The sequence below is a fragment of the Clupea harengus genome, chromosome 17, assembly GCF_900700415.2.
Source record: "Clupea harengus chromosome 17, Ch_v2.0.2, whole genome shotgun sequence".
Lineage (NCBI taxonomy): Eukaryota > Metazoa > Chordata > Actinopteri > Clupeiformes > Clupeidae > Clupea > Clupea harengus.
The window spans coordinates 17,034,163-17,061,997 of record NC_045168.1 but is presented as its reverse complement, the minus strand read 5'-3'; the positions used below and the strand labels follow the sequence as shown (position 1 = coordinate 17,061,997).

At 50.1% G+C, this 27,835-nt stretch overlaps 1 protein-coding gene across 4 annotated transcripts in view; it reads left to right on the top strand.

The window, feature by feature from the left end:
• arhgap32a (Rho GTPase activating protein 32a) overlaps positions 1–27,609 on the top strand; it is a 57,281-nt gene extending 29,672 nt beyond the window's left edge. For 3 of the 4 annotated variants that reach the window (XM_031583535.2, XM_042710350.1, XM_031583537.2), the window contains 16 exons: positions 1,456–1,593; positions 7,527–7,619; positions 10,037–10,159; positions 10,623–10,700; positions 10,953–11,034; positions 11,721–11,870; positions 12,261–12,363; positions 14,622–14,766; positions 15,044–15,126; positions 17,518–17,625; positions 18,440–18,585; positions 19,670–19,874; positions 21,048–21,196; positions 22,503–22,574; positions 22,712–23,458; positions 23,823–27,609. In XM_031583535.2, coding sequence (XP_031439395.1) covers positions 1,456–1,593; positions 7,527–7,619; positions 10,037–10,159; positions 10,623–10,700; positions 10,953–11,034; positions 11,721–11,870; positions 12,261–12,363; positions 14,622–14,766; positions 15,044–15,126; positions 17,518–17,625; positions 18,440–18,585; positions 19,670–19,874; positions 21,048–21,196; positions 22,503–22,574; positions 22,712–23,458; positions 23,823–26,212 — 4,812 coding nt within the window. In that variant the 3' untranslated portion in view covers positions 26,213–27,609. Of the gene's footprint in view, positions 1–1,455; positions 1,594–1,748; positions 1,788–7,526; positions 7,620–10,036; positions 10,160–10,622; positions 10,701–10,952; positions 11,035–11,720; positions 11,871–12,260; positions 12,364–14,621; positions 14,767–15,043; positions 15,127–17,517; positions 17,626–18,439; positions 18,586–19,669; positions 19,875–21,047; positions 21,197–22,502; positions 22,575–22,711; positions 23,459–23,822 lie in introns of those variants that run through there. The other variant, XM_031583536.2, reaches the window with a different exon arrangement.
• The last annotated feature ends 226 nt before the right edge of the window (positions 27,610–27,835 follow it).

Here is a 27,835-nt window from a genome sequence, read left to right as displayed (position 1 = left end):
ACACCAAGACAAGCTCCCACTTTGAGATCTAGATCTAAGTGACTTTTAGCGCTCCCATCTTTAGTGTCCACATTGTGATTTGATATTGTGGAAGTCTGGTGGAGGGCTTTAACAGCGTCACCTTAGAGGAAGCTGATCGCTATGACCCTTCTATGACCCTTCTATGACCCTTCTATGACCCTGCCTTGACCCTGCCATGACCCTTCTATGACCCTGCCTTGACCCTTCTATGGCCCTGATATGCCCTGATATGACAGTTGCAGGTCCTCTTTGTGTGTATGTGACCTATATTACCCTGATATTACCCTGATATTACCCTGATATGACCCTGATATGACCCTGATATGGCCCTGATATGGCCCTGATATGGCCCTGATATGGCCCTGATATGGCCCTGATATGATAGTTGCAGGTCCTCTTTGTGTGTATGTGACCTATATGACCCTGATATGACCCTGATATGACCCTGATATGGCCCTGATATGACCCTGATATGACAGTTTCAGGTCCTCTTTGTGTGTATGTGACCTATATTACCCTGATATGGCCCTGATATGGCCCTGATATGACCCTGATATGACCCTGATATGACAGTTGCAGGTCCTCTTTGTGTGTATGTGACCTACGGTATATGTGAAATCCATAGATCTAGTATATGAATCAGAGCATATGTCACACTGGTTCAGACCCCAGAGGTCCCCAGGTGGTGAATGGGATTGGTCAGCATTTGTATGACCTCCAGCTTGACCCTCCGATTGGTCAGCATGTGTATGACCTCCAGCTTGACCCTCCGATTGGTCAGCATGTGTATGACCTCCAGCTTGACCCTCCTCTGGGATTGGTCAGCATGGAGAGAGAGAGTGTTACTGTAAGGGGAACTGGGAGAGACTGGGAGAGAGAGAGAGTGTTACTGTAAGGGACTGGGAGAAAGAGAGTGTTACTGTAAGGGAACTGGGAGAGAGAGAGAGAGTGTTACTGTGAGGGGCTGGGAGAGACTGGGATTCCTGTTTCCTGTTGGAAAAGCTGAGCTCATTCCCATCTCTCCTGACATTCTCCCTCCACCCTTCTCTGTCTCCTCCCCTCTCTCCCTTTCTCTCCACTGTCTTTCCCTCCCTTTTCTCCCACCTCTCTCTCCCCCTCTCCTCCCTCTCTCCCCCTCTCCTCTCCCCCTCCTCCCTCTCCTCTCCCCTCCCTCTCTCCTCTCTCTCCCCCTCTCCTCTCCCCCTCTCCTCTCCCCCTCTCCCTCCTCTCTCTCTCCCTCTCCTCTCCCCTCTCCTCTCCCCCTCCTCTCTCTCTCCTCCTCCCTCTCCTCCTCCCCCCTCCCTCTCCTCCTCCCTCCCCCTCTCCTCCCTCTCTCCTCCTCTCCCACCTCTCTCTCCTCCCTCTCCTCCTCCCCCCTCCCTCTCCTCCTCCCTCCCCCTCTCCTCTCCTCTCCTCCCTCCCTCTCCTCCGCAGGGCCACAGCTGGTTGCTGAGGCGCTCCTATGAAGACTTCCGGGTGCTGGATAAGCACCTCCACCTGTGCATCTACGACCGCCGCTTCTCCCAGCTCTCTGAGCTGCCCCGCTATGAGCACCTCAAGGACAAGACAGAGGTACACACATACACACACACACACACACACACACACACACACACACACACACACACACGCTCTCTGAGCTGCCCCGCTATGAGCACCTCAAGGACAAGACAGAGGTACACACACACACACACACACACACACACACACACACACAAACACTCTCTGAGCTGCCCCGCTATGAGCACCTCAAGGACAAGACAGAGGTACACACATACACACACACACACACACACACACACACACACACACACACACACACACACACGCTCCCTGACTGCCCCGCTATGAAGCACCTCAAGACAAGACAGAGGTACACACACACACACACACACACACACAACACCACACACACAAACACTCTCTTGAGCGTGCCCCGCTATGAGCACCCAAGGCCACAGAACAGAGGTGACACACACACACACACCACTCACACCACACACACACACTGACGCAGACAGACACACACACACACACACACTCTGATGCAGACAGAGGCACACAGACACACCTGTAAAAGACCACTCACATGATATACACACACACCACATCCGTATGTCTCCTGAAGTACACTCTTCCTTCCTACAGTATTCCCCCTTCTGACAGCAGTAGTTACCCCCACACAGCCTTGACACGCTCCATCAGTGCAGAACAGAGTAGAGCAGGATTCCCTCAGATAGACCAGCTGCAGGATTCCCTCAGATAGACCAGCTGCATGATTCTGATTCCCTCAGATAGACTACATTTACATTTAGTCATTTAGCAGACGCTTTTATCCAAAGTGACTTACATATGTGCGACTTACAATGTATACACATTTTACATTTACACTGATGGCACACTGCACATCAGGAGCAATTAGGGGTTCAGTGTCATTAGGTCAGGACGCTTTGACAGGGAATCAAACTAGCAACCTTCTGATTACTAAACGATTTATCTACCTCCTGTACCACTGTCGCCCCATAGACTAGCTGCATGATTCCCTCAGATAGACCAGCTGCAGGATTCTGATTCCCTCAGATAGACCAGCTGCAGGATTCCCTCAGATAGACCAGCTGCAGGATTCCCTCAGATTGACCAGCTGCAGGATTCCCTCAGATAGACCAGCAGTACTAGTAGAAGCAGAACTAGCAGCAGTAGTAGCACAACTATCATTAGCAGTAGCAGTAACAGCTGCAGGAGTACTAGTATTAGCAGAACTAGCAGCAGCTGCAGTAACAGGATACTAGTAATAGCATAACCAGCAGAAGCAGCAGTACTAGCATTAGTAGTAGCAGTAACGGTAACAGCAGTACTAGTATTAGCAGTAGCAGTAGCAGTAACAGTAACGGTAGCAGCAGTAGTAGTAGTAGTAGAACTAGCAGCAGCTGCAGTAACAGTAACAGTAGCAGCAGTAGCAGAAGCAGTGCTGATTATGTTATCTGTTGTAGGGAGGCATTGTTGTGGTGCAGCACATGTGGCTGTTCAGTGCTACTGGTGACGTCCTTAGAGGGGAACAGATGAGTGTTCATTTAAATCAGCTGTGTGGATTTGTCTGTGCTTGAGGGAGCTATGACCCAGGAGCGTGGTGGGAGAACTAAAAGCCCACAGAGATGATAAGCAGCAGGAGTCTCAGTAACTGTGGATGTGGGATATTTTTTATGTTTAGATGAACATGGATTAACTCTTCAGTTTGAAAGTCTCACTTTAGGAAGGGCAGACTAGGCGGGAAACAGTAACCCAGCCATAGACATGATTCACTGATCTTAAAGTCAGCACTAAAAGCACGACACAGGCACATTCCAAGTAACCCCCGGTTAGGAGGGGGTCTCAGGGGGTCTGAGGATGTCAGGGAATCTCAGGGGATCCAGACACACACACACAGGGGTACTCAGGGGAGTTAAAGAAGAGGGAATAGTTAATTCTGATTGGTTTTGGCAAACAGCCAGATAGAACACACCCCACGGGTCACAGGCCTTAAATTGGTATACGGAGAGTTCACACAATGAGATGATCCATGGGCCATCCCCTTATTGTAGCTTATCGATTACAATAAATACTCCAGATTTCTACATCCAGTCTCCGGTCTTCTGATTGAAAGAAAAGGTGTGGGACTCAGTCTCGCCACAACAGTGGAGAACAGTGGAGATCTGCAGGAGAGTGAGCTGATATGAACCAGCTGTGGGGGAGTGAGGTTTGACAGGATGGTGGTGTGTGACGTGTTTTGGGGTTGAGTTTGCTCCTGAACAGGGATACTGTAGAGAGTGGGAGATCCATGCTTTAGGATTCATCTGACCCAAAAACAACATCCATGTCCGTGCCGAGCTGAAAAAGAGCAGAAGTTTGTGAGGATTGGTGGTTGCTAGGTAGGTAGGAGGATCCTGAAGCATTTACATCATGGAGCTGACTAAGGAACTTCTACAGGAAGAGGAGTTGGAGTTATTGAAATGAAAAGGACATGTTTTAAGGACATGTGTTTGAGTGAAAGATGTGGACCTGTTGTGGCTAATAATCAATACATCATAAGTCGCATTTGTTACTGGATGTAAAGTAAAATTGTATAAAATTCCATATAAAAGAAGACATTATACAAAAAGCCCGGGCACACAGGTCATATCTATAAAGAGAAATGCCACAGTACTGTCTGCAGGTCACTCTGGGAGGAGCGCCCCCTGTCTTCTGGGAGTGAATTAGGGTTTATGAAGGAGAAGGAGTAAGTCATTACTGCCTTGAGGTGCACGGGGGGCCACCGTGATACAGTAACCATTATGCTGCCCACTATGGTGTGCATGTGTGTATATCTGACGTGTGCTATGTTGAGCTGCATGTGTGTAGATCTGACGTGTGCTATCTTGAGCTGCAGGTTTACATATCTGACGTGTGCTATGTTGAGCTGCATGTGTGTATATCTCACGTGTGCTATGTTGAGCTGCATGTGTGTAGATCTGACGTGTGCTATGTTGAGCTGCATGTGTGTATATCTGACGTGTGCTATGTTGAGCTGCATGTGTGTATATCTGACGTGTGCTATGTTGAGCTGCATGTGTGTATATCTGACGTGTGCTATGTTGAGCTGCATGTGTGTATATCTGACGTGTGCTATGTTGAGCTGCATGTGTGTATATCTGACACGTGCTATGGCGGGCAGCATGTTCGGTCCACAGCTTTTGTAGCTCTGTGTAGCTGCATGCTCGGTCCACAGCTTGTGTAGCTCTGTGTAGCTGCATGTTCTGTCCACAGCTTGTGTAGCTCTGCGTGGCCGCATGTTCCGTCCACAGCTTGTGTAGCTCTGTGTAGCTGGCTTGTTTACCTTTTAGTTGCGCTGTATTTGAGTTGCTTAGCTACTGTTGTGTGTAAACAAACATGATGCGCGTAACACGGTCCCAGTCCAGAGATGTAACAATCGATGCGGAACAGGAAGCCTTCTCCTTTCTCTGCCTGCGTTATTTTTATTTTGCGCAGTCATGTAATTACAGCCTCGCAGGCACATGGTAGGCATTACCCTGCCCTCTGCCCCTGTCATGTGGGGTGGCTGGGGCATTTATTTGGGCTTGTGTGGCTTAAGACATCAAGTAATTAGAAATCTAACATTGCCATGGCGACAATGTAGGAACCCATAAGACCAGACCCTGCATGAAAGTGTGTGTGTGTGTGTGTGTGTGTGTGTGTGTGTGTCTGTGCGTGTGTGCGCTGTTGGTATACCTCCTTGTTTTGGCCAGAGAATGGAAGGGTGTTTTCCAGTTGTGTTTGCAGGCTGTAACTCATAGGCCTCTGTCACCCATTGGGAACCTGTCTGTGTATGTGTGTGTGTGTGTCTGTGTGTGTGTGTGTGTGTGTGTGTGTGTGTGTATGTGTCTGTGTGTGTGTGTGTGTGTGTGTGTGTGTGTGTAACTCATAGGCCTCTGTCACCCATTGGGAACATGTCTGTGTTGTAGAGAGGTATCCCACAATCCTCTGCTGTGAGCTGCTTCCTGTACTGCTGAAGCTGGTCCAGGTCGTGGGCGGGCTCCATATTAGCACACGATATGATCTCCAGAATGCCATCTGCACAATATGCTATCAACAATACCATCCCCACAATACCATCCCCACAATACCACCTCCACAATACCCTCTCTTTAATGAGCCATCAACAGATATGATCTCCATAACACCATCTCCGTAATATGATGTACCGTATACAACACCATCTCAGTAATATGATGTATACAACACCATCTCAGTAATATGATGTACCGTATACAACACCATCAACAGATATGATCTCCATAACACCATCTCAGTAATATGATGTACCGTATACAACACCATCTCAGTAATATGATGTATATACAACACCATCTCCACTCACATGTTCTGTGCTGTTAGTCAGGCAGTCATTTAATTAGTGAGGGAGTCAGTTAGTTAGTTGATTGGTTAGTTAATGCCTTAGTTAGTTAGTTGATTGGTTAGTTAATGCCTTAGCTGGTTAGTTGATTGGTTAGTTAATGCCTTAGTTAATTAGTTGATTGGTTAGTTAATGCCTTAGCTGGTTAGTTGATTGGTTAGTTAATGCCTTAGTTAGTTAGTTGATTGGTTAGTTAATGCCTTAGCTGGTTAGTTGATTGGTTAGTGAATGCCTTAGTTAGTTAGTTGATTGGTTAGTTAGTGCCTTAGTTAGTTAGTTGCCTGGTTGCCACAGAGGAGTGGTCTGTGTGACAGGAGTAATGTTTGGGGTCGTCCGCCTCCTTCTCTCCTGTTCAACTCTGAGTCCCTCCAGGACTTTCCCTCCCGGGTTCCCCTTCCCTCCCCCTCTCTCCCCCTCCAGAGGCTGACGGGTCTAGTTTGTTATTCTGTGTGATTCTGGCTTCTATTTTGGTTTCCATGTGAATCATGGTCTCTCTGGGCTGCTGCCCCATAATGCTGAGCACAGCACAGCGCAGCACAGCACAGCACAGCACACAGCACAGCACAGCACAGCACAGCACAGCGCACAGCACACAGCACAGCACACAGCACAGCACACAGCACACACACACACATAGCACAGCACAGCACAGCACAGCACACACAGCACACACACACACACACACACACACACACACACACAGCACAGCACAGCACAGCACAGCACACACAGCACACACACACACACACACACACACACACACACACACACACACACACACACACACACACACACACACACAGCACAGCACAGCACAGCACAGCACAGCACAGCACAGCACAACACACACACAGCACAGCACACATAGCACACACAGCACAGCACAGCACGCACAGCACAGCACAGCACAGCACACACAGCACAGCACACACAGTACACACAGCACACACAGCACAGCACAGCACACACACACACACACACACACACAGCACAGCACAGCACAGCACACACAGCACAGCACAGCACAGCACAGCACAGCACACACACACACACACAGCACAGCACACATAGCACACACAGCACAGCACAGCACGCACAGCACAGCACAGCACAGCACAGCACACACAGCACAGCACACACAGTACACACAGCACACACAGCACAGCACAGCACAGCACAGCACACACAGCACAGCACAGCACAGCACAGCACAGCCCAGCCAGGACTTTCCCTCCCGGGTCCCCCCCCCCTCCCTCCCTCTCTCTCCCTCATGCACCCTCCCTTTTCTCTCTTCTCTGTCTCCATCTCTCTTTCTTTCTCCCTCTCCTCTCCTCAACTCTTTCTCTCTCTCTCTTACCCTCTCTCTCCATTCCTCCCAAACCCTCCAAATGAGAAACAGACGCTCAGGGCTCAGGAGTCAGACAGTGCCATAGCAACACAGGACTCTCAACCAGGAATGAGAGGCCCCAGTGCAGGAGCATTAAAGCCATAGTTTGCTCTTCTTTCCTCTCCTCTCTTCTTTCCTCTCCTCTTCTCTTCTCTCCTTCCATCCTCCTCTCTGTCTTCTGTCCTTCTTTAGAATCTTACCCAGATGTTGACGGCGTACATCACCCGCCTGTCGGCCATTGCTGACAACAAGATCAACTGTGGCCCGGCGCTCACGTGGATGGAGGTATGAGCCCTACAGTCTGCACTCCTCCTCTCTTCTCCTCTCTCTGCTCTCCTCCTCTTCTCCTCTCTCTGCACTCCTCCTCTCTTCTCTTCTCCTCCTCTCTTCTCCTCTCTTCTCCTCTCTCTGCACTCCTCCTCTCTTCTCTTCTCCTCCTCTCTTCTCTTCTCCTCCTCTCTTCTCCTCTCTTCTCCTCTCTCTGCACTCCTCCTCCCCTCTCCTCTCCTCTCCTCTCTCTACACTCCTCTCTTCTCCTCTCCTCTCTCTACACTCCTCCTCTCTTCTCCTCTCTCTGCACTCCTCTCCTCCTCTCTTCTCCTCTCTCTGCACTCCTTCTCTCTTCTCTTCTCCTCTCTTCTCCTCTCTTCTCCTCTCTTCTCCTCTCTCTGCACTCCTCCTCCCCTCTCCTCTCCTCTCTCTACACTCCTCTCTTCTCCTCTCCTCTCTCTACACTCCTCCTCTCTTCTCCTCTCTCTGCACTCCTCTCCTCTCCTCCTCTCTTCTCCTCTCTCTGCACTCCTTCTCTCCTCTCTTCTCCTCTCTTCTCCTCTCTCTGCACTCCTCCTCCCCTCTCCTCTCCTCTCTCTACACTCCTCTCTTCTCCTCTCCTCTCTCTGCACTCCTCCTCTCTTCTCCTCTCTCTGCACTCCTCCTCTCTTCTCTCTGCTCTCCTCTTCTCTTCTCCTCTCTTCTTCTCTCCTCTCCTCTCTCTCTGCTCTCCTCTCCTCCTCTCTTCTCCTCTCTCTGCACTCCTCTCTCCTCCTCTCCTCTCTTCTCTCTCTGCACTCCTCCTCCCCTCTCCTCTCTTCTCCTCCCTCTGCACTCCTCCTCCCCTCTCCTCTCCTCTCCTCTCTCTACACTCCTCTTCTCTCCTCTCTTCTCCTCCCTCTGCACTCCTCCTCCCCTCTCCTCTCTTCTCCTCTCTCTGCTCTCCTCCTCTCTTCTCCTCTCTTCTCCTCTCTTCTCTCTGCACTCCTCCTCTCTGCTCCTCTCCTCTCTTCTCCTCTCTCTGCTCTCCTCCTCTCCTCTCCTCTCTCTGCACTCCTCCTCTCTTCTCCTCTCCTCTCTTCTCCTCTCTTCTCTTCTCTCTGCACTCCTTCTCTGTTCTCTTCTCCTCTCTCTGCTCTCCTCCTCTCCTCTCCTCTCCTCTCTTCTCCTCTCTTCTCTTCTCTCTGCACTCCTTCTCTGTTCTCTTCTCCTCTCTCTGCTCTCCTCCTCTCCTCTCCTCTCTTCTCCTCTCTTCTCTTCTCTCTGCACTCCTTCTCTGTTCTCTTCTCCTCTCTCTGCACTCCTCTCTTCTCCTCTCTTCTCCTCTCCTCTCTCTGCACTCCTCTCTTCTCCTCTTCTCCTCTCTTCTCCTCTCTTCTCCTCTCTCTGCACTCCTCCTCTCTTCTCCTCTCTTCTCCTCTCTCTGCTCTTCTCCTCTCTTCTCCTCTCTGCACTCCTCCTCTCTTCTCTTCTCCTCTCTCTGCTCTCCTCCTCTCCTCTCCTCTCTTCTCCTCTCTTCTCTTCTCTCTGCACTCCTTCTCTGTTCTCTTCTCCTCTCTCTGCACTCCTCTCTTCTCCTCTCTTCTCCTCTCCTCTCTGCACTCCTCTCTTCTCCTCTCTTCTCCTCTCTCTGCACTCCCCCTCTCTTCTCCTCTCTTCTCCTCTCTCTGCACTCCTCCTCTCTCTGCACTCCTCCTCTCTTCTCCTCTCTTCTCCTCTCTCTGCTCTTCTCCTCTCTTCTCCTCTCTGCACTCCTCCTCTCTTCTCCTCTCTCTGCACTCCTCCTCTCTTCTCCTCTCTTCTCCTCTCTCTGCTCTTCTCCTCTCTTCTCCTCCTCTCCTCTTCTCTCTGCACTCCTCCTCTCTTCTCCTCTCCTCTCTTCTCCTCTCTTCTCTTCTCTCTGCACTCCTTCTCTGTTCTCTTCTCCTCTCTCTGCTCTCCTCCTCTCCTCTCCTCTCTTCTCCTCTCTTCTCTTCTCTCTGCACTCCTTCTCTGTTCTCTTCTCCTCTCTCTGCTCTCCTCCTCTCCTCTCCTCTCTTCTCCTCTCTTCTCTTCTCTCTGCACTCCTTCTCTGTTCTCTTCTCCTCTCTCTGCACTCCTCTCTTCTCCTCTCTTCTCCTCTCCTCTCTCTGCACTCCTCTCTTCTCCTCTTCTCCTCTCTTCTCCTCTCTTCTCCTCTCTCTGCACTCCCCCTCTCTTCTCCTCTCTCTGCACTCCTCCTCTCTCTGCACTCCTCCTCTCTTCTCCTCTCTTCTCCTCTCTCTGCTCTTCTCCTCTCTTCTCCTCTCTGCACTCCTCCTCTCTTCTCTTCTCCTCTCTCTGCTCAACCCTTCTCCTCTACTCGTTTCTCCTCTCCTTTTTTCCCTTTTCTGTCCTCCATCTTGCCTCTTCTCCCCTCATGATCACATGATCATCTCTGTGTGATTCTTCAGATCGATAACAAGGGGAACCATCTTCTGGTGCGAGATGAGTCCTCTATCAACGTCCCCGCCATTGCAGCAGCTCACGTCGTCAAGCGCTACATCGCCCAGGCCGCAGATGAGCTGTCATTCGAGGTGACACACTCACACACACACACACACACACACACACACCGTAGCAGACAGAGACGCAGAATGACTTCACCTAGATGCAGTAACCTAACATTCAGACATAGAGATGAGTGGAGAAGAAAAGAGGAAGCGAGAAACGAGAAAGGAATGAAAAAGAGGGGAGGAGAGGAAAAGAAGGGAGGAATGGAAAGGAGGGGAGGAGAGGAATGAAAAAGAGGGGAAGATAAGAACCAAGAAGAGGAATGGGGAAGGGAGGAATGAAAAGGAGGGGAAGAGCACAACACAACAATGGGTTATGACATGTTAATGATGGACATACATGGATATACTGGTGGGCATATGCAGATATTCTTGAGAGATGTGTGTGTGTGTGTGTGTGTGTGTGTGTGTGTGTGTGTGTGTGTGTGTGTGTGTGTGTGTGTGTGTGTGTGTGTCAGTCATTCTTATGTTCCTGTGTGTGTCTCAGGTAGGGGACATTGTGTCTGTGATTGACATGCCTCCCAAAGAGGACACTGGCTGGTGGAGAGGGAAACACGGCTTTCAGGTAAATCACAGTTTCAACTGTTCACACACACACACACACACACACCTATACCCCCCCCCCCACACACACACACACACACACCTATACCCCCCCCCCCCCACACACACACACACACCTATACCCCCCCCCCACACACACACACATATAGGCACACACAGACTCTTTCACACATATATTTGATCTGATTTTGATCAGCTAAAGATGATTCCACTCATCTCCTCCTCCTCCCTCTTCCTCTTCCTCCCTCCCCAGGTTGGCTTCTTCCCCTGTGATTGTGTGGAGTTGATAAGTGAAAAAATCCCTGCCTCTGTTACCACGGTGATTACCAAACCAGGTGAGCCTTCACTGAATGTTACCGTATCATGTTAATGGTACCTGGAGAAACGAGGTGATTTAAAGTAACACTATGGAGTTTCTGGAGCCGCCAGGTAGGGGGCTGCTTTCTGCTAGACTATTCAGTAACTTATTTGCTGTCTTGCTTTGTCTTGTGTTGCACTTGCTTGATGTTTGACTGTGTTAGGAAAGTTGTTGGCAAGCTAGCCAACATAGCTATCACAATAACATTACAAAGAAGCCGACGCTAGAGCACTTATTACTAGCATCAATGTCCAAGCGTGTTATAACAAGCTTGCTAACATCGCTAACGAGATGTCTTGCTAGCGGCTAAACTTAGCGAAACCTGTTGAAATTTGCTTACTTTGTTTATGACAAACTAGCGAGTCAACAACTTTCCTAACACAGTCAAACATCAAGCAAGTGCCACACAAGACAAAGCAAGACAGCAAATAAGTTACTGAATAGTCCAGCAGAAAGTAGCCCTCTTACCTGGCGGCTCCAGAAACTCCATAGTGTTACTTTAACTTAGTTTAGACACTGAATGTTGAAAGTTTGTGTGTTTACACGTTTCGGTATGTTTGTGTATCTGCGTGTGTGTGTGCGTGTGCGTGCGTGTGCGTGTGTGTGCGTGCGTGCGTGCGTGTGCGTGTGCGTGTGTGTGTGTGTGTTTTCATCTGTCCTCAGTGTCTAAGAAACACGGGAAGCTGATCACGTTTCTGCGGAGCTTCATGAAGTCTCGGCCCAGCAAACAGAAGCTGAAGCAGCGGGGCATCTTCAGGGAGCGTGTGTTTGGGTGTGACCTGGGCGAGCATCTACTCAACTCAGGCCATGATGGTGAGCACACACACACACACACACACACACACACACACACACACACACACATTCACACACACACACACAGACAGAGAGAGAGGGGCATCATCAGGGAGCGTGTGTTTGAGTGTGACCTGGGGGAGCATCTACTCAACTCAGGCCATGATGGTGAGCACACACACACACACACACACACACACACACACATATTCACACACACACACACACACACACACACACATAGAATGAGGGGCATCTTCAGGGAGCGTGTGTTTGGGTGTGACCTGGGGGAGCATCTACTCAACTCAGGCCATGATGGTGTGCACACACACTCACACACACACACGCGCACACACACACACACACACACATGTAGTGTGTGTTCATGTGTGATTATGTCCTCTCTAGTTCCCCAGGTGATCAGGAGCTGCACTGAGTTCATTGAGAAGCACGGTGTGGTGGACGGCATCTACCGACTCTCTGGCATCGCCTCCAACATCCAGAAACTGAGGTCAGATTGGCCTCCTACACCCCCTCACTCTTAACAGCCCTGTAGCAGCTCTCCGACAAGTGTCTATGAATCAGGAGTGTGTAGCTAACATCTCCACACTCTCCCAGCTCTCAGACAAGTGTCTATGAATCAGGAGTGTGTAGCTAACATCTCCATACTCTTAACAGCTCTCAGACAAGTGTCTATGAATCAGGAGTGTGTAGCTAACATCTCCATACTCTTAACAGCTCTCAGACAAGTGTCTATGAATCAGGAGTGTGTAGCTAACATCTCCACACTCTCCCAGCTCTCTTCCACTCAGGTGGGTGTTCATGACTGAAGAGTATCCTCGTTACGGGTATCTCACTCCAGCAGCTCTCAGATGTGTGTGTATAATTGGGGAATATCCTCTGTGCCTTTATCTCCGACATCCCCACACTCAGCTCTTATCAGATGGGTGTGTCTACAGGAGTGTATCTTCCTTCATCAAGCTTCTTTCTCTCTCCTTATTTTTCTCTTCATCTCTCTCTCTCTCTCCTTCCCACACCCTCCTAACTCTTTCTCTTCTTCTCTCATCTCCTGTCTCATCCTTCGTTTCTCTCTCTCCATTTATGACTCTGTCTCCATCCTCTTTCTCTCTCCTCATTTCCCCTCTATGTGGTCTCTCTCTCTCTCCCTCTCTCTCCCTCTTTCTCTCTCTCTCTCCCTCTCCTTTCTGTTGCGTAAGGCTCCCTGTTTGAGGTTACATTCACCCAACGGTCACTGAACACTGAACACAGTCAAACTTTAATCATCACTGTAAAACAGACGAGCAACAGTCACTTTAATCATCACTGTAAATCAGACGAGCAACACAGTCAAACTTTAATCATCACTGTAAAACAGACGACCAACAGTCAAATGAACCAACACAGTCAAACTTTAATCATCACTGTAAAACAGACGACCAACACAGTCAAACTTTAATCATCACTGTAAATCAGACGAGCAACAGTCACTTTAATCATCACTGTAAAACAGACAACCAACAGTCACTTTAATCATCACTGTAAATCAGACGACCAACACAGTCAAACTTTAATCATCACTGTAAAACAGACGAGCAACAGTCACTTTAATCATCACTTTAATCATCACTGTAAAACAGACGAGCAACACAGTCAAACTTTAATCATCACTGTAAAACAGACGACCAACAGTCACTTTAATCATCACTGTAAAACAGACAAGCAACAGTCAAACGACCAACACAGTCAAACTTTAATCATCACTGTAAACAGATGACCAACAGTCACTTTAATCATCACTGTAAAACAGATGACCAACACAGTCAAACTTTAATCATCACTGTAAAACAGACGAGCAACACAGTCAAACTTTAATCATCACTGTAAATCAGACGACCAACAAAGTCAAACTTTAATCATCACTGTAAATCAGACGACCAACAGTCACTTTAATCATCACTGTAAAACAGACGAGCAACAGTCACTTTAATCATCACTGTAAATCAGACGAGCAACACAGTCAAACTTTAATCATCACTGTCAAACAGACGACCAACACAGTCAAACTTTAATCATCACTGTAAAACAGACGACCAACACAGTCACTTTAATCATCACTGTAAAACAGACGACCAACAGTCACTTTAATCATCACTGTAAAACAGACGAGCAACAGTCACTTTAATCATCACTGTAAATCAGATGAGCAACAGTCACTTTAATCATCACTGTAAAACAGACGACCAACACAGTCACTTTAATCATCACACACAGTTAAACTTTAATCATCACTGTACAACAGACGACCAACAGTCACTTTAATCATCACTGTAAAACAGACGACCAACACAGTCACTTTAATCATCACACACAGTTAAACGTTAATCATCACTGTACAACAGACGACCAACAGTCACTTTAATCATCACTGTAAAACAGACGACCAACACAGTCACTTTAACCATCACTGTAAAACAGACAAGCAACACAGTCAAACTTTAATCATCAGTGTAAAACAGACGAGCAACACACGTGTGTGTGTGTGTGTGTGTGTGTGTGTGTGTGTGTGTGTGTGTGTGTGTGTCAAACTTGAATCATCACTGTAAATCAGACGACCAACACAGTCACTTGAATCATCACTGTAAAACAGACGACCAATGGGGCCAGATTGTGAGATTAAACTGATCAGTAATCAATAGTGTTTATGTGGCCAGATTGTGAGATTAAACTGATCAGTAATCAGTAATCAGTGGTGCTCCTGTCCTCTCTTAGGCACGACTTTGACTCGGAGCACATCCCTGACCTGACCAAGGACATGTTCATCCAGGACATCCACTCCGTGGGCTCCCTGTGCAAGCTGTTCTTCCGTGAGCTGCCCAACCCCCTGCTCACCTACCAGCTCTATGAGAAATTCTCCGTAAGCACTCAGCCCCTGCCCCCCCCCCCCCCCCTTCAGCAGTATTTCAGTGGTGTGTGTGTGTGCGCGCATGCGTGTGTGTCAGAGTGGCCTTAGCCTGCAGAGGGGGAGGGGAGTGGCGTTTACCTACAAAGGGGTGTGTGTGTGTGTGTGTGTGTGTGTCCTTAACAGTATGCAGTATAGTAACAGAGTGTGTGTGTGTGTGTGTGTGTGTGTGTGTGTGTGTGTGTGTGTGTGTGCGCATGCGTGTGTTTGCATGCGTGTGTGTCTTCGACAGGATGCGGTGTCTGCAGCCACGGACGAGGAGAGGCTGGTGAAGATCCATGACGTCATTCAGCAGCTGCCTCCGCCGCACTACAGGTTGGTGCTGGTCTGCAGCTCCCCCTGCTGGTTAGGAGAGACAACTGCACCTGCTCCATCAGTCTGCTGCACTCATCAGGGCTGGCCTTCAGCCTCACGATGACCTGTGTGTGTGTGTGTGTGTGTGTGTCACTGTGTGTGTGTCACTGTGTGTGTGTCACTGTGTGTGTGTGTGTGTGTGTGTGTTTGTGTGTGTCTGTGTTCTGTGGGCCATGTTTAAACGTTTAGTTATCTTCTTGTGTGTGTGTATGTCTTGGTTTGTGTTGTGTGTGTGTGTGTGTGTGTGTGTCTGTGGGCCATGTTTAAACGTTTAGTTATCTTCTTGTAGTCATGATGTATGCTCACAGCACAGTGTGTACATTACAAAACATAATTCAACTCAGTTTAGAAAGACGAGATAACGTGTTGAATGGCAAAGACATTTTTCTTTACACTTTTTTTTGCGTATTTACAGACTGGCGATATTAGTGAAGATTGCTGCCGTAATGAAAATAGAGGAATTAAAGGATAACGAGAGGGGATTTAGCGCCGCTCTTCTATAAGACTACATGCGGAGAGGGAGCAGTTGAGGAGCAGACAGACAGACAGCGAGTCTCATCTGATATGGGAAGCTGCTTTGCTTCAGTCTGGGGCCTCAGAGAAGAGAAAGCGTCTCTTATTAATGTCAAACACGGCTGGACCAGCCAGGGACGCGGGCGCTGGGCTGGGAAGTCATGTTGAAGCACAGAACATACATCTGCAGATCCGTGTAGAGCCTTTTATGTTATCAGTGAGAATCAATTCTATTACGGTGAAAAATATCCTCATCTTGACAGTATCGACAGAACGTCTAATGCTCAGGGCTGTGACGTGACATGAGGGTATGACAGGAGCTCAGGGAAATCTGCTCTGTTCCTCTAATGGCATTGAGCTCTCGGCTCCTGGGAACTAATACTGCGGAGTGGAAGTAGGCTTGTCTGTGTGGGGAGAAGTGTTCTCTAACTGAAGCAGTCAATATTTCTGTAGGTTAGGTTGAATCAACATTTTAATGGCACATGGTCAGCCAACACACTACCATGAGTAAACACAGAGGAAGACAACACACTACTATGAGTAAACACAGAGGAAGACAACACACTACTATGAGTAAACACAGAGGAAGACAACACACTACTATGAGTAAACACAGAGGAAGACAACAGAACACACTACCATGAGTAAACACAGAGAGTAAACACAGAGGAAGACAACAGAACACACTACTATGAGTAAACACACAGGAAGACAACAGAACACACTACCATGAGTAAACACACAGGAAGACAACACACTACCAGGAGTAAACACAGAGGAAGACAACACACTACTATGAGTAAACACAGAGGAAGACAACACACTACCATGAGTAAACACAGAGGAAGACAACACACTACTATGAGTAAACAAGACAACACACTACCATGAGTAAACACACAGGAAGACAACAGAACACACTACTATGAGTAAACAGAGGAAGACAACACACTACTATGAGTAAACAGTAAACACAGAGGAAGACAACACACTACTATGAGTAAACACAGAGGAAGACAACACACTACTATGAGTAAACACAGAGGAAGACAACACACTACCATGAGTAAACACAGAGAGTAAACACAGAGGAAGACAACAGAACACACTACCATGAGTAAACACAGAGGAAGACAACAGAACACACTACCATGAGTAAACACAGAGGAAGACAACACACTACTATGAGTAAACAAGACAACACACTACCATGAGTAAACACACAGGAAGACAACACACTACCAGGAGTAAACACAGAGGAAGACAACACACTACTATGAGTAAACACAGAGGAAGACAACACACTACCATGAGTAAACACAGAGGAAGACAACACACTACTATGAGTAAACAAGACAACACACTACCATGAGTAAACACACAGGAAGACAACAGAACACACTACTATGAGTAAACAGAGGAAGACAACACACTACTATGAGTAAACAGTAAACACAGAGGAAGACAACACACTACTATGAGTAAACACAGAGGAAGACAACACAACACACTACTATGAGTAAACAGTAAACACAGAGGAAGACAACACACTACCATGAGTAAACACAGAGGAAGACAACACACTACTATGAGTAAACACAGAGGAAGACAACACACTACTATGAGTAAACACACAGGAAGACAACACACTACTATGAGTAAACACACAGGAAGACAACACAACACACTACTATGAGTAAACAGTAAACACAGAGGAAGACAACACACTACCATGAGTAAACACAGAGGAAGCTAAGACAGATATCCAGACCTGAACTCAGAGATCATAGTTCACAGTTCTCATAGTTCACAGTTCTCATAGTTCCCTTTGTTCTGCAGAACTCTTGAGTTCCTGATGAGACACCTGGCTCGGCTGGCCGCGTTCAGCTACATCACCAGCATGCACAGCAAGAACCTGGCCATCGTCTGGGCCCCCAACCTGCTCAGGTGAGGCCTGCTCCCATCTATACCTGCCGTGTGTGTGTGTGTGTGTCGTGTGGGGGCCAGGAACCTCATCAACACCAGCCCGCCGTGTGTGTGTGTGTGTGTGTGTGTGTGTGTGGGGGGAACCTCATCAACATCAGCCCGCCGTGTGTGTGTGTGTGTGTGTGTGTCGTGTGGGGGCCAGGAACCTCACCAACATCAGCCCGGCGTGTGTGTGTGTGTGTGGGGTGGGGTGGGGGCCAGGAACCTCATCAACATCAGCCCACCGTGTGTGTGTGTGGGGTGGGGGTGGGGGCTGCAGCATTGTGGTGTGGTATGCATACTAAAGGCCTAAGCTGACATACTGTGGGGTTGCATACTAAAGACCTAAGCTGTCATACTGTATTCCTGGGGTTGCACACTAAAGACCTAAACTGAGAGACTGTATTAGGGATACTAATGACTAGTGGTAGGCCACTGAAGACCAGTGGACATGGTGAATGCCTGAACTATCATATTAACGCTCTGTGTTCTTCCACAGTGTGGAACGCTCTGTGTTCTTAAAGCCAGTGTTTACATACTAAAGGCATGCACGAGCATATTGAAGACCTGTGTTCTTTACATACTATAGGCATGCACTAGCATATTAATGCCCTGTGTTAACATACTATAGGCATGCACACACACACACACACACACACACATGCACTAGCATATTAAATACCTGTGTTCTTTACATACTATAGGCATGCACTAGCATATTAAAGACCTGACTCTGTGTGTGTGTGTGTGTGTGTGTGTTTGTGTGTGTGTGTGTGTGCGTGTGTGTGTGTTCCAGGTCGAGGCAGATTGAGTCGGCGTGTTTCAGCGGCACGTCGGCCTTCATGGAGGTGCGGATCCAGTCGGTGGTGGTGGAGTTCATCCTGAACCACGTGGAGGTCCTCTTCAGCTCCAAACTCAACTCCCTCATCAGGGAGGGGTCAGGTACTCGCTTCTCATTGGCCCACACTCAGCCCACTCATCAGGGAGGGGTCAGGTACTCGCTTCTCATTGGCCCACACTCAGCTCACTCATTAAGGAGGGGATCAGGTACTCAAACTCGCTTCTCATTGGCCCACACTCAGCTCACTCATCAGGGAGGGGTCAGGTACTCAAACTCGCTTCTCATTGGCCCACACTCAGCTCACTCATCAGGGAGGGATCAGGTACTCATACTCGCTTCTCATTGGCGCACACTCAGCTCACTCATCAGGGAGGGGTCAGGTACTCAAACTCGCTTCCAATTGGCCCACACTCAGCTCACTCATCAGGGAGGGATCAGGTACTCATACTCGCTTCTCATTGGCCCACACTCAGCTCACTCATCAGGGAGGGATCAGGTACTCGCTTCTCATTGGCCTACACTCAGCTCACTCATCAGGAAGGGGTCAGGTACTCATACTCGCTTCTCATTGGCCCACACTCAGCTCACTCATCAGGGAGGGATCAGGTACTCGCTTCTCATTGGCCCACACTCAGCTCACTCATCAGGGAGGGGTCAGGTACTCATACTCGCTTCTCATTGGCCCACACTCAGCTCACTCATCAGGGAGGGGTCAGGTACTCAAACTCGCTTCTCATTGGCCCAAATTTAGCTCACTCATCAGGGAGGGATACGGTATGCGTCTATAGCCCCTATGGGGCAGAAACCCCTTCACCAGTCTATGGGGGTGTGTGCGTGGTGTGTATGTATGTGTGTGATTGTGTGTGTGTGTGCATGGTATGTGTGTGTGTGGTGTGTGTGTGTGCAACATATGTGTGTGTGTATATGTGTGTGTGTGCGTGGTCTGTGTGTGGTGTGTGTGTGTGTGTGTGTGTGTGTGTGTGTGTGTGTGTGTGTATGTGTGTTTACATGCCTCCATGACTGTGTGCTTGCCCCTGTGTGTGTGTGCGTGCGTGTGCCTGTGTGTGTTAACATGCCTCCATGCCTGCCCCTGTATGTGTGTGTGTGTGTGTGTATGTGTGTTAATATGCCTCAATGTGTGTGTGTGTGTGTGTGTGTGTGTGTGTGTGTGTGTGTGTGTGTCAGGTCACGGGACCCTGGCGCGGCCCAAGTCTCTGCTGGTGTGCTCCCCCTCCACCAAGCTGCTGTCTCTGGAGGAGGCCCAGGCCCGCATCTCCCCCAGCAGCCCCCACAGCAAGTACATCGAGGTGGGCGAGGGCCCCAGCGCCCTGCAGGGCAAGTTCCACACTGTCATCGACTTCCCCGCCGAGAGGGCAGATCACACACACACGTACGTAAACACGCTCGTATGCATGCTTTCTCGCTTTTCTGTCTCGCACACACACACACACACCACACACACACACACAACATACTTTTTGAAATGTAATAGATTACAGATTACTAATTACGCTTTTAGAAATGTAAAAGATCACAGATTACTAATTAACCTTTAAGAAAGGTTATTGGTAATGTAACTTGTAATTACTTCATCGAAGTAATTTTACTTATTTTACATAAAACATTACCTTTCGATTACTTTACAGCTTCTGATTTCTGAATTATTTTTGATTGGCAGAGGATAGGCGGTGCAAATTCAAACAAGAGAACCAATCAAAAACCACGCTCAAATGATTAGAGCCAGTCCAGATGGTGAAAAGATGCAAAGCAACAGAATGAATGTTATAGTCTACATATCGTCTTTATCTTGGATTAGTAATTGAATTACATATTTTGTCTTAGTAACTGAAACAGATTACCTCTGGTATTCAATCTTACTGGTATTTTACTGGCATTACCTCCGGGCTTGGCATCTCTTCGCCTTCCCAAACACATCTGACAGCTTTGTGTGTGTGTGTGTGTGTGTGTGTGTGTGTGTGTGTGGGCCCCGCTCTTTTAGTCTACAAGAGAAAGAATCACTCTCGCCAGTCAGCCACAAACAGGGGTGTTGCAGAGTGCTGAAGACTGAGTGATTCTTTCTCTTGTAGACTAAATGTTAGGTGTACTCCTAACAGGAGCTTTTACACCACAAGGTCAACTAGAAGTAATTTTCTCCTCGGGAGTTCTGACAGAAAAGACTGGGCTGAGGATTGGGCTAGATCTCACAAAAAGCTTTTATTTCTCTCTGCTGTAGACCCCCTTACATTATTTCCATGTTCGACAACTCCGGTGTGACTTGGTGTTGCCCCTCTGATTTGAAGTCTGACTGCTCAGTGTGTGTGTGTGTGTGTGTGTGTGTGTGTGGAACAGACTTGTTTTACCTAAGGCTACTGAATTATGATAATATCTACAGAGTTCCCCTTCATATAATACAGCAGAGACCACCGCAGGCTCACAGCAGAATATTCTAAAGGAATCCTGGGGCCTTCATCTGATTAAGAGCTCCTCTCCCTCCCCTGGGATGATCGCACTGATCGTGTGTGTGTGTGTGTGTGTGTGTGTGTGTGTGTGTGTCTCCCCACAGGAAGAAGGCCCCAGTGAAGTCTAAGAAGTCTCCGGTGGGCGGCTGGAGGAACTTCTTCCATCTGGGTCGCTCGTCCTCCACGGCCGCCAAGCGCAAGCTGCACCGCCACCCCAGTGAGCCCAACCAGATCAAAACCATGGCACTGCCAGGTACACACACACACACACACACACACACACACACACACACACACACACACACACACACACACACACACACACACACACACACACACCTGCTGCACCGCCACCCCAGTGAGATCAACCAGATCAAAACCATGGCACTGCCAGGTACACACACACACACACACACACACACACACACACACACACACACCTGCTACACTGCCACCCCAGTGAGCCCAACCAGATCAAAACCATGGCACTGCCAGATACACACACACACACACACACACACACACACACACACACACACACACACACACACACACACACACACACACACATACACACACACACACACCTGCTGCACCGCCACCCCAGTGAGATCAACCAGATCAAAACCATGGCACTGCCAGGTACACACACGCACACACACACACACACACACACACACACACACCTGTTCAAACCTCCACGTACACCAGCAGTTCACAAAGATCACACACCAAACCAAGCAGCTCACAGAGATCACACACCAGCACGCTCAGAGAGATCACACACCAAACACCACACACACACCAGCACACTCAAAGATCACACACACCACACACACACCAGCACGCTCAAAGATCACACATCACACACACACATGAGCACACTCAGATATCTCACACACCACACACACATGAGCACACTCAGAGATCACACACACCACACACACATGAGCTCACTCAGAGATCACACACCACACACACATGAGCACACTCAGAGATCACACACACCACACACACACATGAGCTCACTCAGAGATCACACACCACACACACATGAGCACACTCAAAGATCACACACACCACACACACACCAGCACGCTCAGAGATCACACACCACACACACACATGAGCACACTCAGAGATCACACACACCACACACACATGAGCTCACTCAGAGATCACACACACCACACACACATGAGCTCACTCAGAGATCACACACACCACACACACATGAGCTCACTCAGAGATCACACACCACACACACATGAGCACACTCAGAAATCACACACCACACACACATGAGCTCACTCAGAGATCACACACCACACACACATGAGCACACTCAGAGATCACACACACCACACGCACACACACCAGTTTACTGTGAGGAGGGCAGCAGCAAGACTGGCACTGACCTGCCCCTGATCTTTAACCTTGACCCCTGACCTTTCACCTTGTCTGCTCCAGAGGAAGCTGCCGCCTGTGAAAGTTGAGCATAACTGATTGTTTATTTATTAATGTTGTATTTTTCTAATGTTTGTATACCTTTACTTCAGGTGGAAGAGGTGATTCTGGAACTCTCCGCTCGGCTAAAAGTGAAGAATCTCTTTCCTCTCACACCTTTGAAGGTAACGCGTAATGCCAGTTCTCATCATTTGTTTATTCTCAGCGTCCTGTTTGATTTGTTTGTTTGCTTTGTTTGCTGTTTTCTGATGGCGTCTCTCTTTTCTGATGGCGCCCCCTGTCTCGCGTCACCCTTCATCAGGTGACCAGAAGCTTCCGCACCCCCGCCGCCCTCTCTCCGTCAGCGAGGCTCTGTCCACCTCCTTCAACGAGGAGCTGCTGGAGAGCCACGCCCACGCCACCCCCCCCGGCCCTCGGAACGCCTCGGACACTTCCTGTGTGCCTGCGCTGATCTCACCCCCTCGCCATGACGACGCCGACCTCCGACCTCTCACCTCTGGTGGCCTGGGCTGTCTGGACTTTGACCCCATGGCCTTCCAGTGTAGCGGGCCGCCAGACCGACCCGAGGACTGGAAACTCAGAAGCAAAAGGGGCAGGGGTCATGGCAACGGGATGGCAGGGGATGCCCAGCAGAGCGTCTCTCCCTCAGACAAACCCTCCACCGTCGTCTCGCTGCACTCTCCCGAGAACAGCCCTGCTCAGCTCCGGCTGGAGGAGGAGGAGGAGGAGGAGGAGGAAGAAGAGGAAGAGGCAGGTCTGAACTATCAATACACCACTTCCCCCGCTCCAGAGGAGGACCGACCAGCCCTGGCTGACTCTCGGGCCAAAACTGAGCTCAGGTCCGCGAGGGCGGCCCCGGTGGCTGTCCCGGACTCGGTGTCCTCCACGCCCCTGACGTCTTCCCCCTCCATGAGGAGCGAGGCGCTGCCCAGCGAGGCCGGCCCAAACAGAGCCGCTTCTAAACGCAGTGGATCCTGCAGTGCTGACTGCAGAGCCACCGCCATGCAGCCCAGACAGCCTGCAGGCAGACCGAACCGACCCGACCCAGGTGAGCACAGAACATTCATGACTAATCAGCATTTATGCCCGTTGGTGATATTATGCCCAAGAGATACCATGTTTTGCCCAACTGATATTTAGTAGCTAAGTTATATGAAGTAGTTTATACAAGGTAGTTGACCGTAGTGCTCTCTATGTGGGGGAGAGCACCCCCTAGTGGATGAGGTGGAGAGGTTCACTTGGTGGTGTATTCGATTCATGCATCATCATCAGAGAGGTTGATCTGAACCCCTCTGATCTGCAGCATGAACTCTCATGCACCCTCTCTGTGCCTGCATAAGGGTTTGTGATGTAACTCTCCTGTGTGTGTGTGTGTGTGTGTGTGTGTGTGTGTGTGTGTGCTGTCTTTGCAGGATCTCTGACGCTGGACTGCACCCCTGGGCTGGTGAGTGCGGACTCTTTGATCTCCCCTCAGCCTCCCGGGAAGAATGCTGCCCGCATGCTGGCCCTCGCCCTGGCGGAGTCTGCCCAGCAGGTGGCGCTCCACACCCAGAGAGGGGGGCCATCCCAGCAGTCGCAGAGCCCCTCATCCCCCACCCCAAAGCTCCTCAGCCCCTCATCCCCCACCCCAAAGCTCCTCAGCCCCGTCAGCCCTCACGACTGGCCCCTCCACTCGCCCCCCCAGGCCAACACCCCCTCGGCCGACCCCAGCGAACACCCCCTCTCCTCCCGCTCTGCCGGGACCAGTACGAGAGTGGCGAGCAGGCCAAACCCGTCCGAGGAGTGGGCATTCAGCGCGGCGAAGGCGTCCCACGTATGCAGCATCTGCGGGGGCGAGGAGAGAGATCAGGGCCTCAGAGGTGCCCCCCGACTGTGCCACTGCAGCAGCTCAGGTACCCAGGTGGGCACCGCCACCCTGGCACAGGAGCCGCCTGAGGGCACGCGGGGTAACCCCAGCACAGAGGAGCAGGTTCGCAGCAGCCCCAGACCCCTCCACCCTCACCACCACCACCACCACCACCACCAGCCCAAACCTGTGCCCCCAACCCCCCCGCGCCGCACGGCCGAGAGCCGGCTCGCAACGGCCGCCCTCCAGAACCGGGAGGCGGTGAACGCATCCAACTTCCGCACGATCCTGGCCGAGGCATCCGCGCCGGCATCGGTGAAGGAGGTGTTCCCCCACCCTCCTCTGCTGTCACCTGGCACCTACCCCCTCAGCCCCGAGGGGGACCCCTACAGTCACACGGGTCACGGACGCCTCCGCAGGTGTGCCCCGCCGTTCCCCTCCCCCCAGCCCGAGAGCCTGCCCCCACACCTCGGGGCGCCAAAGGTGCGGCCAAGATCCACCTATGACAACCACTACGGCACTCTGGGCCCCAGGTCCCTGCACCAGTCCCTCAGGTACAAGGAGCACTACCGGGACGAGCACCCCTCCACCTCACACTTCCGCCGCTCGGGGCAGTGGTACGCCCCACTGGAAGGGGCTCTGGTGTACCCCACCATCCGCAGGGTTCGCTCCCTGCACGCCCCGCCCGAGGACCGGCCCTTCTTCTTCCAGAACAATCCATACCCCAGGAAAGGCCACGCGGAGATCCACCAGGTGCAGCCTTACTTTGAGAACGGCAAGGTGCAGTATCGGTACAACCCTTACTCGGACTCTCCCTACGGGGATCTGGAGACCCACAGGGCACGCCAGTACAGCCACAACCACAGCCACTCCTACACCGTACGGCGCGTGCCTGCACACCCTTTAAAGATGGGGTGCGCGCCCCCCGGATGCTACCCTAACCCGTTAAGCCACGTCATCCCAGAGAAAGACTACAGCTTCCAGAGCCACGAGGGCTGCTACACGCCCAGGATGGAAGACTCCTCGCTCTCGCACGTCTGGAATCCTGAGGTACCCGACAGGCACTTCCAGCAGTCGACTCTCAAGAGGGACAGCAGGGCCAAGAGGAAACCGCCGCAGCAGTACGTGGGTCTGAGTCCTCCGCGTCCCAAGGCCGAGGTGGCCCGGCACGAGGGCCGAGGGCACGCGAGGCATCGCTCCGACTCCGGGAGAGACCTGCTGATCTCCACGGAGGAGCGGCACGCGAGGCATCGCTCCGACTCCGGGAGAGACCTGCTGATCTCCACGGAGGAGCCCGGCGGCCATTTTAAAGTCACCATGGTGTCCCAGAGTTCTCCGGAGCAGCTGTGCTCCCAGCCGGAGCAGCTCCGGAAAGCCGAGCTGGGAGCCAGAGAGGCTCTGCTGCTCAAACAGAACAGCACCTCCTACAGGAACTCCCAGCCGCTGCAGGAGAGCCGGCCTCTGCCTCCTCACCTCTCCCTGCAGAAGGAGTACAGCTGTCCCGACTTCAAGCTCAGCGACAGCGGGGGCGGAGGCCGCGCTCGCGAGCCGGAGCGGGTTCTCTACCGGACCCTGAGCAGCCGGTACCCCGAGGAGGACTTCCACTACCCCCGCGTGGGGCCCCGAGCGGCCGTACGGCCCGAGCGCTCACAGAGCATCAAAGGCCACCTGCCCCCCGACCGAGCCAAGATGGAGGACCGAGCCAAGATGGAGCCCGACCCCTGGGGCGCCCACTATCCCCAGCCCAAGGTGCGCAGCCACAGCTTCGTGGCGCCCCGCTACGACACCATGGAGGGGTACGTCCCGGTCGCTCAGCCTCGCACCCCCAAACCGGGCCCCTTCCCCAACCACGGCTGCATGCCCCCCAGCAGCCACAGACTCTACTCCACTGCCCTGGGGCGCGGGGGGTTCCTGCAGGGCCAGCCGCGGCCCGAGGCAGAGGTCTATGTGGAGTGATTTAAGGTTGTGTGGTGGGTGAGGGGGGGCAGAGCTCATTGGGTGGGATCTGAAAGGGGGGGGGGGGGGGGGGCACTCCACAGCCTCTGCGGGACAGTGGCCAGAACGCTAAGACTGTGTGGCGGAGCGAGAGAGACTTCTAGAGGTTCTGTTGAAAGAACACACTTGTTCATGGTGAACAGAACACAGCAGACTGGACTGAGCTCGGCCTGACCTTGGCAAGATCTGTCCTAGTCAGCTTAACATGGGGAGTACTGGACTGTATCCTTCAGTGTATGCTTATATGATTAAGACAGAGTGCTTTAGAAATGTATTGAAGATATAAAAGATGTTTTTAATTTTGTTGGTATTTTATTCCATGTTCATTGTAGAGGATTTTTGTCATTTGTCATCGTTGTTTTTTTTTTCACCACTAATCCAGGCTGTGTGATTGTATACCATGAAAATGCCAAAATGTTAAGAAATTATTTAACCAAATAGTTTTGTATGTCATCACCATGGCTAAAACAGGGTTGAAAGGGAAAATGCAGTCCACTGAGATATTTAAAGGTGTGTTGATGCTGACTGGACCAGTGGAGTCCACTGAGATATTTAAAGGTGTGTTGATGCTGACTGGACCAGTTCAGTCTACTGAGATATTTAAAGGTGTGTTGATGCTGACTGGACCAGTTCAGTCCACTGAGATACCGTACCAGTCAAAACTTTGGACACACCTTTAAAGTGTTTTCTTTACTTTTATTATTTTCTACATTGTAGATTAATACTGAAAACATTTAAACTATGAAAGAACACATATGGAATGATGTACTAAACAAAAAAAGTGTTACCTACCATGTAGAAAATAATAAAAGTAAAGAAAAAAACTTCTCCAAAAATGAGAAGGTGTGTCCAAACTTTGGACTGGTACTGAGATGTTTAAAGGTGTGTTGATGCTGACTGGACCAACTTGTTGAGACACAAAAGAACAACTAAAGCCTGAACACATTTTGCCCAGATATTGTTAACTAGTACATAGCTACACTGTTGCCTTTGTCACTTCTGGTGGTGGTGGGTTAGGGAGCATCCAGTTGGGTTTCTGCTTCACTGTAATGGGCACTGTGTCTTTTAAGGCTGAGAGTTGGTGTGACGACACACACACACACACACACACACACGGATTCCACAGAGACCAGATCAAACACAGCATATGCTTCGTTCTAGTGTTCCGTAACCATGAAGAAACTCAATTAGTTTTTTTTACGGCGTATGGACCCCAATGTTACGCTTCAATTAAACATAACATGATCATCCTGTAACAGAACATATGGTTTTAGATGGTTTTGTTTCATGTTAAATGTATGTACAGCTGTCTTGCTGTTCCAATGTTGTTTTTTTCATTAAAGATTATGTTTCAGATATCTGTAGCATTCTTTGTCTTTTTTTCCCTACACCAGATAGTATTCCTGTTTTCCCACAGGACACCTAGCATAGCAAGGCGCTAACAACAGAGAGGGAAGGAACACCAGATAGTATTCCTGTTTTCCCACAGGTCGCCTAGTAAGGCGCTAACAACAGAAAGGGAAGGAAGTTTATATTTCCAGACCCAGCCTGAGACCTCAGGATTGGATACAGTAAGCCACGAAT